General features: G+C 39.0%; 1 protein-coding gene across 6 annotated transcripts; it reads right to left on the bottom strand.

Annotated features, from left to right (window-relative positions):
- Nucleotides 1-274: 274 nt before the first annotated feature.
- Nucleotides 275-19152, bottom strand: COCH (cochlin). 6 transcript variants are annotated; one of them, XM_016428644.2, is made up of 12 exons: nt 18582-19152; nt 18000-18056; nt 17740-17784; nt 13903-14059; nt 12226-12359; nt 11642-11704; nt 10287-10331; nt 10058-10205; nt 6735-6838; nt 5567-5793; nt 4809-5325; nt 275-2356 (listed from the first exon to the last, which is right to left on the bottom strand). In XM_016428644.2, exons 2-12 carry the CDS (start codon nt 18031-18033, stop codon nt 2181-2183), a joined length of 1650 nt encoding a protein of 549 aa, XP_016284130.1. In that variant the 5' UTR covers nt 18034-18056; nt 18582-19152; the 3' UTR covers nt 275-2180. The 6 variants fall into 6 exon arrangements, with proteins under 6 accessions (XP_016284130.1, XP_007472594.1, XP_056666409.1 ...); XM_007472532.3 differs by having other exon boundaries at nt 18556-18809; XM_056810431.1 differs by having other exon boundaries at nt 18400-18587.
- Between the last annotated feature and the right edge of the window lie 2026 nt (nt 19153-21178).

Genomic DNA, 21178 nt, shown 5'->3' on the forward strand with positions numbered 1-21178 from the left:
GTGAAAGTAGAGAGGCATTTTCCCCCTATCCAATATAGCAAACCCGGTGAAATCTGAATCTCAGGTTAAGAACCCTTCATATAGAACTGTCTTTGGAGTCAGGAATACTTAGGCTCAAATCCTATCTCCAAAACATACTAGTTACTGTGAGAACATGGGAAAGTCATTTTTTGTAGGACCTCAAGACAACTTGCTTGGATGATTTTCAGGTGAATTGATCTGCAGGTCTACCTTAATGAAATCACAGTCAAGGACTAAGGAGAAGAGGAAGGTACGTTTTGTGTTCCAAGGAAAAAAAGCACATTTAATACAATTTTTAAAAATTCTCACTTCCAGTAAGAGGAATAATCACATCTTCTAGATTAATCACATTGTCCACTCTGACCAAGTTGTTTTTAAAAAGGTGTTAGAGATGTCAGGCTTTCTTTTCCCTGTTATCAAGACTACTTTTAATTATTGCTACAAGACTCACTGGTTGGTGGGATTTTTGCTTTATTTTGGCCATAACTGGTTCAAAACTATTATAGTAAAGACCTTTCTTTAAGCTCTCCAGTTTTAGAGTGGTTTTGATAATACAGTTTACCTCAAGGTGAAAGGTAGCTGAAGGGTGGGGGGAAGCCTGTGCCTTAGAATTATATTTAACTGGGGGAAATTCAAGCCTACTAAATTTAATAAACTGGTGGAATATTTGGCTTGTCTCCATTGGTTAGTCCTTGTTTAACCTTAATAAGAGAAGCAGCTTTGTAAATGTTCATTTATGCAAAAATAATTGATATGCTAATTGCAAAGTACTCTTCTCAATGAAATGGAGCTTTTGGGATCACCTGTATCTGTTAACCTATTGCTAGTTACATGTGTTGTTTTTTTTAAACCCTTACTTTCCATCTTAGAATCAATACTGTGTATTGGTTCCAAGGCAGAAGAGCCAGAAGGGCTAGGCTGTGAGGGTTAAGTGACTTACCCAGGCTCACACAGCTAGGCAGTGTCTGAGACCAGATTTGAACCCAGGACCTCCTATCTTTAGGCCTGGCTCTCAATTCACTGAACCACCCAGCTCCCCCCAATAGTATGTGTTTTAAAAATAGACATTTTTCAATAATATATATTGGACTTCCCCAATTGGACATTATCTCAATTAGTGACCTTTTTTCCCCCTCGTCTTGCCACTATCCTTTCTCCAATCACTGAACAATCAAATAAGAGTGGAGCGGAATAGTACAGACACCAAAAGTTTTGGGGGGTTTTCATTGCTCAGACATCTAATTCATCCCTGTGGTTTCATTCTAAGTTAATTGCAGTATGTATGTATTTTTTCTATGAATTATCTTCAAGCAAAATGTTTACAGTATGAGTTTAGATCTTAACTTTGTACTTTTTTGGGTACATTAGAGATTCTCATAGTAGTAGCCCCATTTCATCTATACATGTAAAAAATTAAGGATATAAATAGAAAAATACAAGGCATTCCCCCCCTCCATATTCAGTGTAATAAGTTGCCAGTCATAAGTTATTACAAAAATACACTACATAAAGCTTGATAAATGATTCCCTTCCATGCCATTCATAAGTTATTAGTTTTATAGCCAATGAACAAGTACAGAAATGAATAAAATACAAAGGGATCTTTGAGTGTATAATGTTAAAGAAAAAAAAAAACTACAAATGAGCAGAACATAATTGGATCAAAATACTATTTTATATATTATGACATCAGTCATTTTTGACAAGCTTTGAGAAACTAGGAGCCACTTCTATGCTAATTAGATTCTAATGCTTCCTTTTCATTTATTTTAACAGATTTTTTTTTGAGAAGATATCTGCTTTCAGACCAATTTTCAGTTACATTTTATTCATAATAGTTTCAATTGTGCTTTAAAAATGCCAATTGACACTTAAATGATAACCAATTTTCCCTAACCTGGATGATAGAGTATTTTTGCAAATAAGAAATGTGGTACTTCCAAAACCCATCTTGGATTATATGCCTATAATAAAACTATGAATGCAAAATGTATAGTTTAGATACCCAAGTTTTTGCTGCATCATAATTTGTTGGAAATGTTTGAGGGATATTGACATCTTTAGGTTTTTATATTAGATCAGAGTACTTTATGTATTAAAACATGAGAGCATAAGCACGGGACCTTCATAGCATTTCCTTCTGCTGTGAGATGTCATCTTTACTGTTGTGATTCCAAGAAATCTCTACAAATGCCTCTAATTATATCAGTAGCTATCTGCTCTAATCCTGAGAACTCCCTTGTGAAGAAGGCGTGAGTCTCCTTTGGTTCAGAAGCCATATCTTTCAGGTCATCCAAGGGTGCCCAAGCCACACCAATAGAGTAGACAGTGATACCTACAAGGGAAATATTTTTAAATGAGTTTAAATGAAAAACTAGCTGTTATACACAGTTTACTGTATAGGTATAAAATGTGGTTTCACATTGGCATTCATACACAGTTGCATAGATTAAAAGGGACCAAATTCTGTGACACCTTAAGTTTCCTATGCCATGAGCAGTCATCTGAATTAAGGGTACTAAGGTTAGGTGAGTAAGGGGCTCCATTACTTGATTTCATATAAAGCTTGGAATACCCTTGTAACCATGTTAATGTTTATAGTGATTGCTACCCCAAAATCAATAGGATTGAAGACAACTTGTAGGTCTGTAGACTTTAGCTCAACTGTCAATGTCATTTCTCAGCCTCTCAGTCATGCTTCTTTTATGATGCATACAGTATCATTCTCTTATCCTCCTACCCTTCACCTCTACTTAAAAGTAAAAGGGGAAACTTGTAAGAAGGAAAAAAGGAATAAAATGACACCCCACTAAACTCTTAGCTGCTGTGCTTGTCAAAACAATAATTACTAGTCTCCTGGTCTATCAGAAAGCTTCCTTATCCTTCAGTAAGTCCTCTTAGGAAATGTAATTTTGGAATGGAAACAAATCTCTGCCTTTGGGATATGAGGTGGTATTTCCTATCCAGTCATATTTTTCTAATTCTCAATTACCTTTCAGATTCTTGGTATGTTAGTGCTCTACATAATGTCTATTATTCAGATTTCCCAAAATGACTTCTGTATGGAAAGTATTAGAATGGGTCCGTCCTTATTTCAACCTGTGGCTTCAACTTCAGAGAATAGCCATGGTTCTCCAAGCTTAACAATTAGGAAGTAATTGTAGTAAGAGTAAAGAGTAAAGCCCAGGTAATCCAACAAGTGCTCCATGCAACAATTTCTAATGACATTGCAAATTCACCCTCATTCTCATTCTTTGATGTTCATTCCGTGCAGACCTATCCACTGCACTCAAACATGGCTTCGCTCCACTAATAGTTCTCATGGCTAAAGTGGCTGCCAAGTTCTTAGACCTAGAACCAACCCAACGTTAAGCTTTTTTGAGTCATACCTCTTTCCCAACATGCAGAGGGAACAGAAACAAAACTATTCCATCATGGACTTGGTAGAGATAAAGTGCAGTAAGATACTGGAGTATTCAGAAACATAGCAGATAGGTTACAATGAACAAGTGCAAAGCATGCTCTTATGAGGAGAAATAGGATTTTTTAAAAGTCCATGATACCAAAAGTTCACCGTTCATTTCAGTCGTGTCTTTGGAGAGCTAAAAATACTTTACAAATATTAAATAATGCTTACTTTAAAACACCATATCTTTATGTTTAAGAAACATATAATAGTCTAGAAAAGGGATAGGTAAAGAAAGACAATTAAAATGATACACAATGGGAGATTTTACAATTGATTTAACTCCTTATAAATTTGAGAAATCAGACCTTTGTCAGGTTTTTCTTATAAAAAATTTTCCCCCATTTTGTTACTTCCCTTCTAATTTTGTATGCATGGTTTTGTTTATACAAAACCTTTTTAATTTCATGTAATCCAAATTATTCATTTTACATTTTGTAATATTCTCTATCTCTTGCTTGGTCTTAAATTCTTTCCTCTCCCATAGATCTGACAAGTACCCTATTCTGTGTCCACCTAATTTGCTTAGTTTCCTTCTTTATATTTAAGTCATTCACCCATTCTGAATTTATCTTGGTGTAGGGTGTGAGATGTTGATCTAAACCTAATCTACAATGGGAGATTTTAGGAGAGACTAAAAATTGGGCCTCTTGTCTTGAAAGGTAAAGACTGAGGTAGAACTAATTAACAGTACATTCATTAAATCCAAGAATAGAATGACAAAATCCTATGCAAGTGAATATTCTATTTTATTGTAGAGGTAGAGGAGTCGGTATAGGTTGAAAAATTTTTTCAAATCAGATGTACATTAATCCATAGATAGCAAAGTTAATGCTAAAGGTGACAGCTATACTGTTCTACTCTTTGGGACTACTTTCAGAGACGGGATACTGGAGTGGTTGGACCATGAGTTTGACCCAGTTTGATCTAGGAAACAATCATAGATTTGGCACCGCAACAAACCTTAAAAGGTGTCCAGTGCAACATCTCATGCGCCACCCCCCCCCCCTTTTAAACTTATGAGAAAATGGTTTCAAAGATGTGACTGGCCCAGTTATACAACTCATATGAACTAGAGGCAGGATTTGAACCTAGGCCTTCCTGATTAAGCTGTGTCAAGCTGCTTTGCTAAGAAAAATCTTATATTCTGATGAGAAATAGGATTTTCCCTTAAATAAGAATATAATTTCCATTCCAAAATTATTGTTATACAATAAAATAACCCTTGGAATTAAGATGGAATCCAACTAGCATTACTTCCAACTGAACATTTCCTAAGTTTTCTCCCAAATCTCAACCCATGTAAGGGCACAAACATTACCTGCTTTATGAGCAGCAGCTGCAGGGGCTCGGACATCATCATAGGACTGCCCATCTGTTACTATTACAAGGAAGTTTTTGTTGGGCCCATCCCTTATGGGGCCAAATACATTTCTCACAGTGAAAGAAATGGCATCCCCAGTGGCTGTCCCGCCACTCATGTAGCGGATGTTCCGAATGACAGCCAGGACATTCTCCTTGGTGGTATAGTCCGTGAAACTGAACTCCGGGCGTTGATCATAGGTGAACTGAACAGCAGCAATCTTGGCACCAATGTCAGAGATCTCAAAGATCTTGGCTATATTGGAGACAAATTCAAGCATGAGGCGGAAGTTACTTTCTCCTACACTGCTGGAGCCATCGATCAGGAAAGCGATGTTCACCGAGTTGTAGCAGGTCTTGCTACACATCATCTGCTCATGGGTACAGAGCTTTTGGACCAGTGGCTTCACATACTTGGTGGTGCCAAACCAGCTTGGAATGTGGTAAGAGAAGAAACCATTATTCCGACAGACAGCCTGAGGAGCAGAACAAAACACACGAGGGAAACTCCAAAACTGCTTTCTTTTTCTCGGCAACAAACAAACAAATCCAGTTATGGAAAGACACCCAAAACTTGTGCTTTTATTGTAAATGTTCAACTCTCAACCAGATAAGACCACCATTTCCCCCCAAGGCAATATGTGAAATTACAGCATCAAATCAAAATTCTTAACCTAAACTGACAAGACACTCTTCCCTTCCTCCAACCACCCTTACCTTGTCAACAAAGCCCACATCTTGAACCATCCCCAGCTCTTCAGGTATGGGTTTGGCCACAGAAACAATAAAGACATTAACACCAAATTCTCTGGCCACGATACCAGCTTCCTCTATGTCGTCAGACGGCCAGCCATCAATGAAGACCACCACCACCTTTGGGATGCCTTTTCTCACTCCACTGTCTACTGAGAAAAATTTTTGGGCCGTGTGCTTTAAGGCTTTTCCTAGGATTGAAAAGGAAGAACATACGGAAGCAGCCTTCACCACCAAAGAGCGGATTTTCTGATTACCTGTAAGTGCCCACCACCTGGCAATCAGGTTTTAAAGTTGTGGAGACCTCCCTCCTCTTCCTATGAGATCTTCCTGATGGAAGAAGCCTCATTATTTCCCAGAGACTTCCCCCACTCAATTGAATGTAGAAAAAAATGGAGTAAATGTCTACTGTATATGTTGTAGACATTCTAGAGGACAAAGAGTCCTTGCCTGGACAGAGCACATGCATTCTGTCACTGCTTAGAGTATGCATAATTCCCCTAGCACTTCTCATAAGCCTTATTTCACATCTTTTGGGGCAAGTCCCAAACCCTCTTCATTCTAGTGCCTTTCCTCTAAATTATTTACCATTTATGCTGTATGTATCTTGCTATGTCTATATTTGTATAACCCCTCTGCCCCCCCATTAGATGGTAAATTCCTTGAAGACAGGGACTGTCTTTTGCTTTTTTTTTTTTTTAATCCCCAATCACTTTGCACACAGCCTGGCATATAGTAAATACTTAATAAATATTTATTGATGCATTGATCTGTATAGCTATAACTACATGCTGCTCTTTCAGTTCTGAAGATAAATAACAGGACATTCAGAACTCTTGGCTGTACAATACCTCTATAATAAAATGACAATTCTATCAATAATTTATAAAATCAATACTGTACTAATTATTGACCCTGGTTCCTTTACTTTCTTCTGTACATGAGGGACACTTCCTTTATATATGTGACACAGAGCCAAGCTACTCTAAGCCTTCTAGAGAAAAATAATTGACAAAGTTGTATGATTTTTAAAAAATAAAAAATACCTTGAAACATTTTGTCACAAATTGTGAGATGACTTCCCATCGTTAGTCAACTATCTCTAGGTTTTTACAGTTCCAATTCTGCTTACCTGTATTGGAATTGCCCCCTCTGAAACCCACTTCTTTTATGGCAAACAAAACGTCTTTGGCTGAGGTAAAGTTCTTCAGAAAAAATTCTATTTTGGGATGTTCACTAAGAGGAAAACAAGACAAAAATGATTCCCAACAGAATGAATAAAATCCCTCTCCTTCATAACTAGTATTTATACATTTGTATTTATATAATGCTTTAAATTTTATAGGGAACAAAATATACACTATTTCATTTTATCATTTCAACAGCACTGAGTTAGAGTTTCTCGTTACTCCTATTTTACAAATGAGGAAACTGAACCCGAAACAGGATAAGTGACTTGCCCAGGGTCACATAGCTAGCAAGTTATCTTGAAGGAGAATTCAGATTCATCTTGGGGTACAAAACTCTATCCTCTACAGCAGCCACCTACTACTCTAATGAGACTTAAATTTGACTGCTTACATTGGGCAACATTTAGATTTTTCTAACTACATAGAATAGTGGGTGCAAGATATAGCACCCCCTGGTGCTTATTATTAATAACAGGATGTTAGTAACTTAGCAATTAAGATTTCTGAGCCCAGAAGTCCGGTCAGAATAGGGACAGCCCAAAGGTTTTAAGAGGAATCGGGAAAACAAAGTTTCAGTAAATTGAAGGATTTATTCTTATTTTTTAAAAAATATAGACAACTTCCATTCTTAAGTCCAAAGTTATTCGGGTATTGATTTGGGATTTTGCTTTGCTAACTGAGGGTTAGAAGCATTTCAATTTACTTTTAGAAGTATTCTGTCAATCATGTGTGTGTTTTTAGTTATTTGGTGGTGTCAAACCTAGGCTAAAATACCAGGAATTTAAAGATCTCTAATTTTGAGAGCCATTGCTTCCTCCACATAGAGGAACCACTTAGTAAATAAATCTTACAGAGCTGCCTGAGGTTTGACAGTCATCCTCAGCCATACTAGCTAGTAAGCGCCAGAGACAAGACCAAGGTCTTCCTGATCTCAGATCCTAGCTCTCCTTTGGGCTGCCTCTGTAAATTCATTGCTGTCATATTTTTCCATTAATTTTTAGACATTTGGAGGAACAGGCACTTCCTAATCGCAAGACTTAAAAGTCCCTCAGCTTCCAAACAGTGGCCGACAGCCTCTGTTGTATTTCTCTGTCTCTGTTGGGACAGTAGCCTTTGTAAGAAGTTTTTATGGGTTACTGAACTTTTTTAGCAGTTATCGTACCTTGTATGTTGTAGGCGTCCAATAGACATTTGATGAAGGGTATACATTTATTTGTTCTAATCCAACATTCGCTGGAGGAAAGGATTTTTTAGGCTATAATAATTACTTCCCTGCTCCAGAGGAAATACAGAACAGAAAACAGGCTGAGAGAACCCAGATCTATTCTAGGCTTGTCACTGAATCAGACTGAAAGGTGATGTCCATTCCCAGCATGGATTGTAGGGACCAGAGAGAGTTGAACAGGGAAGCAGATTAGAAAAATCAGACATGCTTTTGTAATAGGAGTCTACAGCATTACTTCACGTGCTATGAATTCCTAGTTCTGAGGTGCCCAGATTAAAATCTAAATTCAAAAATATCTTCCAAAGTCAAATCTATACTTTTTTTCATTTTCTACCATTTTGATTTTTCTTTGCCACTCTTTTCCATTTGCAGATAATAGTGAGTTAACTGTATTCATCAAGCTTTCCTTTTCTTTTTTCATTTAATATCAATTTTATTGATTATCCACATAACATTTTAACTAATAAAGAACAAGAGGCTTGCATGAGAAATTGGATTTTTGTGAAGTATTGTTTGTTTTCTATGTATATTTAAGGCATTTATAATTGGAAGAGAAGTGCCCAAAGCATTTAGTTTCCCAGTCCAATTTCTAGAAAATTTGGAAAAAAATTGGAAAATATGGGGAAAAAAAACACTTAAGAGTTAATGCTGCAAACTGCAGCTTAGCTCCTTTTAAATTCAAAATTGTAAGCATCCTTAGAGAAGCTTACACACTCCTGCATCCCCACTCCCAGAAGATGGGCATCTGTGACCTACATCAGACTTCTCACTTTTAGATAGGTCTCACCCCAGCAGCAGGTTGAGTGGTTGCCATAGCAACAGAGGTGTTTTTTTGGGGGGGGGTGATTTTTTTTCCCTACTTGAAATTCATGATTAAATTCATGCCAGGGACTCTGGGGAGGATGAGGTAGAAGATCTGTGCTTCTGGCTTATGAATTGGAAAGTTTTAATGTAAAATAAGAGCTGAAGAGGATGAACACTAAATTGAAGACAGGTAAATCTTATAAGGGAGGGTTCTAGCCAATTCCCCAATGACCAAATGAAGAGATGCATAGGGAAGAGTGAAACCTAGTGGTCTAATCTCTCATCTCTCAAATTTGCTGAGTATTTTAAAGATGGGTCAAACCAATAAAGTTTGTGAATATTGGAGTTGGTCTGGCTCTCAGAAGTGTCTGCTTTGAAGGCAAGAACTAAACTTGGTATTTGGAAGAGCCTACATCTATCCAGTTTAAATTGATGCACTAGCATGTGGTCCTTCCAAATTTGACAGTTCTAGAAATGTAAAAATTTTGTACTTATCTGTTGATCTGGAAAAGCATAGATTCCTGTTCTCTGTAGCACAAAAGTAAGGTGGGTTCTTCAAGGCTATAGTAATGGAGTGTATGGTGTGTGGGAAAGGGAAATAACTTGGGCAAGCCATTTTATTCCCTCTAGCCTCAGTTTCCTCATCTGTAAAATGAGAGCTTTAGACTAGGTAGCCTCCTAATGTCCATTTCAGCAGCTCTACCTCTAAGATCCAATGATAAGTCCTACCATACTAATCTGATCTGAAAGCAAACTACAAATGTTTCAGCCTAAGAATCTCCTTAGAATTTTAGATTCTCTTCTTTCTCCCATATGAAAATACTCACCTTCCTGTTTAATTTGTAGAATTCCTCAGTTTCTTCAAAACCCAATTTAGCTATCATGTAATCCCACTATTTAGGGCTTTTGTTAGTGCCCTTTGCAATCTTGCTCCTTCATTTTTCCAGTCTTTTTTTTTTTAATCTTACCTTAATCTTAGTATAAATTCTAAGACAAAAGAACAGCCAAGGCGAAGAAATCGGGGTTGTTTTGTTTTTGTCATATATAGTGTCTAGCACAGTGTCATATATAGGAGGGGCTTCATAAATGTTTGTTGGATTTATTTGGCTCCTTTACTGTTAAACCTTGTAGATTTGGGGGATATAGATTATTCATGATACACCCTCCATCTATGAATTCTAATTCTGAGAGGTCACTTGCTCTATCAAGGCTCCTGACATTTTGAAATATAGGTACCTGGCTTGAACAAGTCCCACATGTGGTCCTTCTGTTCCAATCCCCAGCATAAGAGCCACTTTTCCAACAAAATTCTTCTGTAGGTTAAATCTGCGCTGCCCAATATTAAAACTTCCATCAATCAGAAAAGCAATATCTGCCTTACAATCTGCCAAAAAGCAAAACAAGTAAGTTAACTCCGCAGTCCTGGATGAGTCTGCATGAGATTAAAAATCTTGACTCATCTTACCTTTGTTTCCAGCCTTTTTGTCAGGTGTCTTCTTCTGTCGTTTACCTACAACACAGAAAGCACTCAACTCTATTACCAAAAGGAGGGAAGAAAATTCCAAAGTGGAAAACTGAAGCGAGAAAGAGAGTCGATAGTTAAGGATCATCATTCTTGAACAGATTGATCTTTAGAGGAAGAGGCAGGGATATCTCCACCAAAGAAACTGGAAATCAGAAAGCAATATCTCCAACCAAGAAACTAGAACCCTAAGATATCAGCTTGCTGTATCTCCCATCTAGAGACTTCCAGACCAATGAGGAATTCTTGAAACTAAAGATGTTGGAGTCCTTGTCGAGGGAGAAAGATAAAATAAAGGATCTCACTTTCATTTCTTGGAGATTCATTTTTTTTCCATTTGTAAAACAGAGAAGATAATGTTTGTATTACCTGTTTCACAGAGATGTTGTGAGAATCAAATGGGATAATTTTCATAAAGCATATTGTAATTTTAAGGCATAATTTTGAGTTTTTATTATTTATCATTGTTGTTTCTCCTCATATTTCTGCGTTTCCTTTCGATGACTTTAAATACATGAAAACCTTAGGAACCAATTAACAAGCATTTGTTAAACTCCTAATATATACTAGGTCCTTGGCACGAGGAATAAAACAATCCCTAGTCTGAAAGAGTTTGAATTCTTCTGTGGAATACAATATATACACAAATTGTAAATACAAAGCAATTTCTTGAGCACTAACAATTGGGAAGGTAGAAACCTGCATGTTAATAAATGTATCAATATTGATTAATTAATATATCTAAAGGAGGGCACCGTTTGGCTTCTTTTTCTTCAACTAGGAGAAAAAGTCAGGGAAGATTTGGTGAGTGAAAGGAGTTGAATATCATAGATTTAGAGCTGGAAGGGATCTTAGAAACCATCGAGTCCAACCCTTTCATTTTACAGAAAAACTGAGGCTCAAGAAAGTGACTTACTTGCCTTTGGATACTCAGGTAGTAAATGACAGAGGCAAGCTTTGAATTTGTGTCATAAGACCTCAAATGCAGTACTTATTTTACTATACCAGGAACTCACAACCCACTTTTGTTTCTTCCATAGAAGCTGTGATGTAACTAAGAAAATGTTGTTTGTAGAGTGCTGGACAGACAAAAGGACAAGGGAAATATGGAAGAGAAGATGGTACATGTTTTCTTATGTCTGTCATTTGATGCGAGAGGAAAATTCGATATATTTATCTAGTTCCTCTTTAACAGTATCACAAAACAATTAAAAGGCTGACACCTCAATTAATATATTTATTTCTACTTTCTAAATTTTGGTCAAGCAACTGAGAAGATAGATTCTACACTTTTATACCTGTTGGTGGACGTGCTGTGGACACTGCCCGTCCTGTGGCTTCCAGAGCTCCACTTTTGCCTTCTGTTAACAAAATAAAAAGATGATTGATTTTTTCTTTTTCCTCCTATCTCATCACTATCAGAGACTGAGGAATCTAATTCAGGACTAAGACCAAGTAGGAAACAGGGCTGGTAAATCCCACTTGCTGACTGCCTGTGGAAACATACTGTGACCTTTTAGCGGCAAAGAGCCAAACCTGACCCTCATTGAACAACAAGAAAACAAATCCCACTACTTTTCAAGTCTAGTGTTACTTATCTAAACAGTCTCTATTTCTACTGACACTGGACCAGTCTTCTGTCTTCAGATGGAAAAAGTAGAGAGATTAAAGTAGAAACACTTTTCTCCTTTTACATCCATTCTGCCAGAGTGAGCACCAGATCTCAAAGATCATAGGTATGGCAATAACTGACATCAATTGATGGCTTCAGTCTTTGGGATAAGCAACATAACCAAAGATGATGACTTAAGGAAGGTAGACAACACTGCTACCTAGTGACACTTTTTTTTTTTTCAAAGAAAAGGAAGCTGGTTGCACCTACTGGCCACTGTGAAAGATGAGGACCATCGGGTCAGGGTTTGAGACTGGATGCCATTGGAAGCTACTGAAGAATAGTTTTCCCGACCAGGTAGACCATAGACCCGTACAGCCCCTCCTGAGCTGGTGATTACCCCCCTGAAACATAATAATAATGGGTTGAGCAGCAATTAAAAGTCACATCTGAGATCATAGGATCATAGATTTAGGGCTGGAAGGAAACCTAAAGACCTATTCCAACCTTCTCATTTTATATATGGGGAAACTGAGCCTCAGAGGAATGAAGTGACTTGTCCACACAGGTAAGAAGGGGCACAGTCAAAATTTGAACCCAGGTTCTCAGACTATAGATCTAGCACCTGATGATGCTTCTAAAAAACCTTATAGTTGCTGTAGGGTCTGGAGCAATTTAGATGGACTATAATATTCTGCTATGTCTAATTAAAAAGGCAAGATGGTAGAAGGGAAAAAGAATTTGATATAGGAGTCAGAAGCCCTGAGTTTTAGTACTGAGACAGATACTTACTAGTCACATATCCACGAGCAAATTATTCAGTCTCTGCAGACCAATGTTTTCTCATCAGCAAAATGGAGAGAATAATTCTTTCACTACCTCCTTTTTGTGGACATACAGTATAATCAAGAGGTCTTATTATCTACAGTGTTGCCCTCATGGCAAAGAGAATAATGTTAGACTTGGGAGTCAGAAAAACCTCTGACAAACACTGCCTCTGACACTTTCTAGTGGAGTGACCATGGAGAAGTCACTCAACTTTTGTGACCCTCAATTTCCTCATCCGTAAAACTGGATAATAAGGTTGGCAAGATCTATCCCACAAGATTGTTGTGATGCTCAAATGAGATAACAAATGTAAAGCTGTCAGTGACTATTTATTACCAAGCAAGAAGATTCATGTTACAGTAATTCAGGCAAAGATGCCATCTAAACACTGTCAATCTTGTGTGTGTTTCTTTTTTTCAGGAACAGCTGTTTAAAGGGGGCAGTTAGTTGGCACAGTGGATAGAGTGCCAGGTAAGGAGGACCTGGATTCAAATTTGGCCTCAAACACTTCTTAGCTGTGTGACTCTGGGCAAGTCACTTAACATTGTTTATCTAGCCCTTGACCTTTTTAGAGATGTTACCAAGACAGCTGTTTAGAGTTGTAATAGAACATTTTAGGGGAAATATGTCCTTTTAACTTCTTGAGTAGTCATAAACTTGAGGGCCATTACTTTCTCCTTATTTCCCAGAATTGCTATGTTAATAAATATTTTAATACAACTTTCCAAACTTCCCAAGATATGCTCTTGAAATATAGGACTTTGTTCAAAGCAAATTAAAAGGGTCTTGGTCCATTCTTCAGCTTACCAAAAATGTAGGGAGCTGCAACATATTCTAGAATGGAAAAAGCCTCATAACAGTAGGGACCCCAAAAGGAAATCAATTCCATTTTGCCTTTTTTGATAGGACAAACTTTCAGAGAGATATTTCTTTTTATTTTTTTCTTCTAAGAGCTAAAGCCTCCCCTGACTATTTTATTCCATCCAGAGTTTTGAGATTTTTTTCAGGAAAGCTTTAAAAGCTAGTTGTCTCCTACAACCAAAATTGGCAAAATAATATTGCATAATCGAGAGATGGATGCAACAGTCACTCCTGCTCTGACATGATCACCAGGCTTACCTGTGAATAGCAGCTCCACAGATGCTCGAAAGAGAAGCATAGACTATGTTCCCAAAGACATAGAAATCTCGGAGAAGACACCCCCCTGGGCAAAGGACATCAGCTTTCTCCTTTCTGATATCAAGTCCTCTCGTAAAGCATGTGATAGCAATAGGAGCTGAAGAAAAAGAAGGGGATATAACCAGCCCCATGATTTTTTTGTGGTAGCTATTTCTCTACTCTCTTTTTTTTAGTCCAGAAGTAACTTGACTTTGGCCAAGTCTGGTCCCTAAGAAAAGATAAGAAAGGGCACCACTCTTTTTTTGTTGTTTTTGTTTTGTCAGAGATGGTGGATTAGGTGTGTGGAATATAGGCTACGCCAGACTTTTAAAATATGTTAGTTAATTTTTCTTATCTTTTTAAAAAGTCACTTATTTTATTATAAGGTATTAAACTCTGGGAGGAGGGAAGAGGAGGGATTCTTTTAGAAATGTAGGTGATATTAAGAACAAAAGATATCAATAAGATTATTGTTTTTAAAGGAATTTAGTGGAGGAGAGGAGGTATATTTTGAGAAATGTAAGTGAAGTAAAATGTATCAATAAAAATGTTTTTCAAGAAAATGAATATTTTTGACTTCTCTGCTGAATTTTATGTTTTTAGCAAGATCAGGCAAGTACCTTCCCTTCCCCAAACTGGATCCAGCCTTCTTTATGGATCTCTTTATCATAACATTTTAATTTGGGTATCTTTTTCAGGGCTGGCTTAAAGATCATTTTGGATGAATGTTTTTGGAGCAACTTAAAAATTCTAGTCTAAGATAAAGCTGTAATAGTCATGATAATGGATACTGTTTACTCTTAGAAAAATGAAAAATTTATGAATCCTACTTTGCAAGTGTTATTTTTAAAGATATTACATATGCAAAGTTATTTTTGGATGATTCTGTGATTAAATGTCTATATGTGTGTGGACAAGTCTGAATAAAATATCAGGTAATTAGAATACTATTTTGGGGCAGCTATGTAGCACAGTGGACAGAGTGTCCACTCTGGAGTGGGGAGTAGGAGGGTGTCTGGAGTAGGGAGGATCAGATTTAAATCTGGCCTTACATAATTCCTAGCTGCGTGACCCTGGGTAAATCACTTAATCTCAATTGCCTAGCTCTTGCTGGTTTTGTTTTGTTTTTTAGCTTAGAATTAATACACTAAGGCAGAAGGTATGAATTTTTTCTTTTTAAAAGAATGCTATTTTTATGGTTTAACTAATCCCAGAACATAATATATGTATGCTTAATAAACAAACAGAAACAACCTTGCATGCTTATGTAAGTCAGACAGCAAATAAAGATAGGTATAATAGGGATGGAGGTCTAGCCTTGGAATTTGGAAGCTCCAGATTCAAATCCTACCTTTAACATATATTTCATTGTAGTCATAGACAAATCCCTTAAGCTCTCCATGCCCAGGCAGCTTTCTAAGATTTTGAATTACAGATGGGTTGCTGATCTGCTTTGGCAAAGGGGTTTCCATTTAAGGAATGCTAGGCTTCTCAAGGCACCTAGGTGCCACAATAGAGAGTGTTAGACCTGGAATCAAGAAGTCCTGAGTTCAGATGTGACATCAGACATAAGCTAGTGTGACCCTGGGCAAGTAGCTAGCTTCAGCCTTCCCATCTGTGAAATGGGGATATTAATAGTCCAGACCTTCTAGGGTTATTGTGAGGATAGGATGAGATAATATTTGTAAACCACCTTGCATACCATATATGTGCTATATAAGTGTTAGTTATTTTTACACTGATGAAATCATAGCTCTAGACCAAAAATATGAAATAAAATAATCATATCCTCCATGTGACATAATATATGAAAATAAAAATCTCCATCCAGAAAAATATCACAAAGAAAGAAAAAAATGCCTTCTTAACAAGCTAAAATTCAAATGGGACAATCTACGTAAATATCAGATTTAGCATAAATGGCAATAGGTGCTATCTTATGAGCATGCAGCTGAGAAATTTTACAACAGATTTTGTGAAAAGTTAACATGAGAGAGTTCCATTCAAGTGCCTAATATGTATGCTTCTTTGGGTCAGTAATACTCAGATTAGTAGTCCACATTCTTGAGCATCTTTTAGGAAATCTACCAAGACCCATTTATCTAGAACAAGGAGTCTTACCATAAGGAGTTTAACCAGGGCACAAGAGATCATTGTCTTAGTAGAGATTCATATCCAATACTATTTGATTAGCTGGAGAAAAGAAATGCCCTTACAGAAAAAGAGCCCAGTAGCCTCAAATCTCACTGACTTCACTGAAATCATACAAGAAATTATCATCTTTTACAAGTTTGGATAAGCAGATCAAAGTTTGACCAAAATCTTGGTCCTATTTTTGTTTCTAACTTCACTGCTACCTCATCCACTGGTTGCCCATTTCCCCCTACACAATACTTCTTTGAAAGAAACCAAATAATACTACATTTAAAAACTGAGTCCCATCCCAAACTCCAGAAACAACTTTCCAAACAAATAAACTTTAAATACACAAGGTTGGAAAACTTCTACTTTCTAATTTCTAGAGTAAGAAATTAACCCCAAATAGTTGAATGTAAAGGGGTCACTTAACAGATATGCAGACAAATAAATGAAGCTTGATTAGAGCTTGTTGACCCACCTGGCCCATACCAAAACTCATGTGCTGCACAGTCCCAAGGGACAATCTCTCCTGGAACCCAGGTCTGGGGCTGAGGTGAGTGTTGTTAGGTTGTCAATGGAGTCTGTAATACCTCCCAGAAAAGGAGATAACATTTTCTTCATTCTGTGACTTAGAAAATCTAGAGTTGGAAGGAACTTTCTAGGGGGGCTATTCCCTATCATGAATCTTGTCTACAATATCTCTGACCAGGGAATCATTCAGCTTCTGTAATGAGAAACTCAGTACTTACTCTGCTTGGCAGTTTACTACATTTTTTAAAACAAATTTTTCATTTTGAGGAACCAAACAAAACCAAACTCCCTAAAATTTCTATCCATTGCTCCTACCTCCTCCCCTTGAGGTCAAACAAGAATATAATCAATGTTTATAACAACCTTTCAAGTATTTAAAGGTGATTATTATCCCCTCTCACCTTCTTTGCCTCTCCTAAATGTCTTCCTTCAGGATAAACCTCTTCAGTTCTACAACTGATCCTCTTAAAGATGGTTTCCATTCCCTTCACCATCACTATAGCCAATTTAGATCTTGTTTCAACTTTTCAATGTCCATTGAAGCCAGTCCTTTCAGATCCCACTTATCAAGATCATCACTTCCCTTTGGAGGCTGATTCTTACATATCCTTAGCCTTTCTTCTTCCCACTGGTCTCAAGTGGAAACTTTTTTTGGGGGGAATTAACTTAATGAAGCTTTTCATCCCCATTTTTTTTACACTTACCTTTTCCATCTTAGGGCCAGAGGTGGGAGAACTATCCTTAGAGCTGCAAGGCTGGGAGAAAGACCCCCATGAGGGCTGAAAAAGTGGCAGAGAGGGGAGAATGACCCCTCCTAGGGACAGCAGGAGTAACTGGTGTGTTGGTTGAATAAACAATAAACCAACAGATATTACGGCTTCAGAATAAGGACAGAGGGAGAAATCAGTATAAAAAGGACAACTCGGTAACCAGTTTCAATACACCCGTTTCTTCCTTTTTTTCCCCCAACTCTACACTGGGATAATCGTCCTGAAAGACTGGCTCAAGGTCAGGTCCAGGGAATGAGTTAGTATCCTGCACATCGCTCCCACTGAGGCGTCCGAGTTCCAAGAACTCTTCATTCCAACCCGTATCCCCTCATTTTCTCTGTCTAGAAGCGGAACTCACCGGCGCCCTCACAGCTCACAGGTCCAGGCAGGAGGAAGTAGCCACCTGTACAAAGAAGAGGTGAAGGGGTCGGGATAGCAGCTGCGACTCAGGAGATTCCTTTCCTTCCTCCTCCCCATCCCATTACCCTCTCCGGAGTCCAAGTTGAGACTGGAAGCAAACCCAGGAGCGGATATTAGAGGAATGGGGGAAGAGAGTTAGAGGGTGAGGGGCGCTGGAAGATAGAACTGAGCGTGCATAAGAGCCCACGAATTACCCACCGAGGCAGAGAACAGAGATCCATGCCGGAGACATGATGGCTTGAGGAATGCTCAGACCTAGAAAGAGGAGAGAAGAGAAGAGACTTCTGTGCGTTGTCATCACTCCCTATGATCAGCTTCGAGGGCAGGAGATGTCCCTACTAGAATGCCCCCCACCCAGATACATCTCAGGCTCTCTTTTCCCACCCTACTTTCTTCTGGGTTCTATACATTCTACCCACTAGGGAATTGGGATCTCCCTCGCCCAGCTGCCCAGTGCGATCGAGATTCTTTCCGATGTCCCAGATCTCTTAGGATGCAATGGGGTCATTTCTCTGCCCGAGGGAGAAGAAAGGGGACGGCTGCTCTCTGCCTGGCTACGGGCTTATATTCCTTCTGCAGAAGGTGCAAAATTCAGAACCTTTTAGGATATAACGGGTCTAGAAGAGAAGGCTGCGGGGAGTCACCCTGGTTAAATGAGGGAGGATGCGACGTGGAGGCAAGGAGGCAGGCTAGAGAAAAGGCAAGGCAGAGAGAAAGGGAGGGGAGAGACAAACGGAGAGAGACAGACACATACAGACACACACACAGACGACTCTCCACCTGCTTGCTGTCAGACCCCGTATGCACAAGTGCAGAAAGCCGGGGCGCCGGGGTTGACTATAAAGCGTCTCCAGCGCGCATGGGCATTGGGCAGGGGGCAAAGAGGGGACAGAAAGAGGGGAGGGCCTGGAGGGAGGGGGCGCTGCGTGGGAGAGCTGGGATTCCCTTTGGGACTGGGCGGCGGCAGTGGCGGCAGCCTGGTTCCCGAAGCTCTTTCTCTTCCCTCCTACCCTGGGGACTTGCCCAGGGTGAGGCCAGGTTGGAGGCGCCTTGCGCCACAAGAGCCGCCTACTCTCCACGGGGTGCCCAACAGCCTAGGGAGCTCTGTGGGCTTAGGCAGGGGTCACCTGGAGCAGGCCTTTTCTCCCTGCTGGAGAAAGTCAGTCACGTTGAGCCAGCAACCAAAGGGTGAACACCTCCAGTCTCCATCCCTTGGGAAACGAAGCCCCCAGAGAGTGGGCACGAGGATGGAGGGGAAGGCCACAGACGAGAGCTAGGCTGTAGGTAGCGAGGACTCAGAGAAATGTGTGTATGGAGGGAGTTTGTTGAGGGGGAGACGGTTAAAAATGCGCTGATGTGAAGTATTCAGCCCAACCCAACGTTTCGTTGTAATTTCAGCAAGAAAGGAAAGCATGCCACGCAGTTGAGCAGGTGGTATAGATAAAAATCAAGGTCAGATTATCAAACTTTCAGCACCCCCCCCCCCTTCGGTTCTCCAGAGAGCAAGTCAGCATTTGATTATGTGAGTGGTGGGATTTCATCAGGCACAAAAATCTGCACTTTTTGGGATATTTCTCTAAGGAGAAAAGGGGGCAGCGACTATGAAGCACCCTTAGGAACCTGGCATAGGAATTTGGACAGCCTTTTGTGGCAAGCTTTACTTTGACAGTTTGAACCTTGTTCTTTGGCAAGAAGGACAACCCTCCTCCTGTTCAGCACAGTTCTTAACACATAAACTCAATAAATGCTAATCCACTGACTAACATTTTAAGGGTGTGTGTGTACATATATAAATAGAAACAAAATAAATAGGTAGTTTGAGGGGAAAGGACCACCAGATCTGGGGAGAGGGGCTTGAGAAAAAGTTTCAAGTATAAAAACTGACAACTGAGCTGAATCATAAAAAAGCAAGTATTTGAGAGGCAGAGTAGATGATGAAGTGCCTTCCAAGCATGGAGAAGAGCCAGTGAAAAGGCATAGACTCAGGATATAGTTGTGGAGAGATGGAGCCCTATTGGGAAGAGGAACAAGTAAGCTATAATGGCTAGAGAGAAATTTTTAAGATGCCTGGAAAGGTAGGAAGGAGCCAGGTTGTGTTGGGCTTCAAATGATCTTTGTTATTTCTAAGATAAAATATAGACTATTACTGGAGTTTATCCTGTTTCTTGGGGGGGGGCACAGGTGTTGACATGGTCAGCACTACACTTGGGCAACAATGTAGAGGACAATTTTTATTGGGGAGCAGTTTGAGATAAGGAGGCCAAATGGGCTATTTCAGAAGTGTGAGCAAGAGGTGATGAGGATACTAGAGTAGTGAATATAATCAGTAAATAGAGAAAAGATACTATATCTGAGAGATATTATTATGATAGAAATGATAAGGTTTGGCAACTGATTAGATATATGGAGATGAGTAAAAAATGAAGATTCAAGGATTACTGGAAAGATGGTTATACTTTTGACAGTACCAGTGAAGTTTAGAAGACATGAGTTTTTGAGGAAAAACAGTGTTTTGCTTTGGACATACTGAATTAGAGATGCCTTTTGAGTTTCTAGTTTGGAATGCTCATTAGACAATTAGAGGAATTCTCAAAGTGCTCAGAAGAGAAATCAGATGTGGATAAAGAAATCTGAGAACATCTATATAGCTATGATAATTGAATCCATGGGTACTGATGAGATCGAGAAGTTGAAAGGGTATAGAGAGAAGAGTGACCAGGACTGAATGCTGGAGTATACTTAGAGCTAGCAATGACCATTAAGGAAAGGGAGGTGTGCTGGGACAGGTAGGTAGCAAGAGAACAGGGAGAGAACAAAGTCAGAAAAATCCAGAGAGAAGAAAATACACAGGAGGAAAGAGGTGTTTCATAACGCCAAATGCTGTAGAGAAGTTAAAGATGAGAATTGAGAAAGTTTCATTAGACATGGAAATTAAGGGCTCATTGGTTACTTTAGAGAGAGCAGTTGCAGTTAGGTATGAACTTGGAAACCAGATTTCAGAGCCTTTAAAAGAGTGAGAAGAGGAATTGCAGATATAGTTTTTTCAATGCATTTGGCTAAGAAAAAGACATGTAGTATAGGGGCAGTGAGGTGACAGTAGATGGAGTGTCAGATAAAATGAGCTAGAGTAGGAAGTGTGAAACCACTCCCTTATCTCTGTCAAGAAAACTAAACGGGGTCACAAAAAGTTGACAACAGCAACAGCAGCAAGGGATGCTAAGAATAGGTGAGGAGGTAATGCCTTTCAGGCAGGGAAACAGTCTATAAAAGTCATAGGGGCAGAGAGAGAGAGTCTGGATCAGTGATTTTCCTGGGTGGGGAAACCTCTATTATATTGGCAATTTATAATTTAAGAGAGCTAGCTAGAACAGGTGTCA

This window comes from Monodelphis domestica, chromosome 1, assembly GCF_027887165.1.
Source record: "Monodelphis domestica isolate mMonDom1 chromosome 1, mMonDom1.pri, whole genome shotgun sequence".
NCBI classification, from domain to species: Eukaryota; Metazoa; Chordata; class Mammalia; order Didelphimorphia; family Didelphidae; genus Monodelphis; species Monodelphis domestica.

Bases quoted from the DNA above. Each gene is read 5' to 3' on its own strand.
- COCH (XM_016428644.2), bottom strand. From the start codon at position 18,033: ATGTCTCCGGCATGGATCTCTGTTCTCTGCCTCG. The intron at 11,705-12,225 runs GTAGGTGCAACC...TTTTGTTAACAG, and splicing joins CTCATCTTTCACAGTGGCCA to AAGGCAAAAGTGGAGCTCTG. The intron at 6,839-10,057 runs GTACCTATATTT...TTTTCCTCTTAG, and splicing joins GTGGGACTTGTTCAAGCCAG to TGAACATCCCAAAATAGAAT.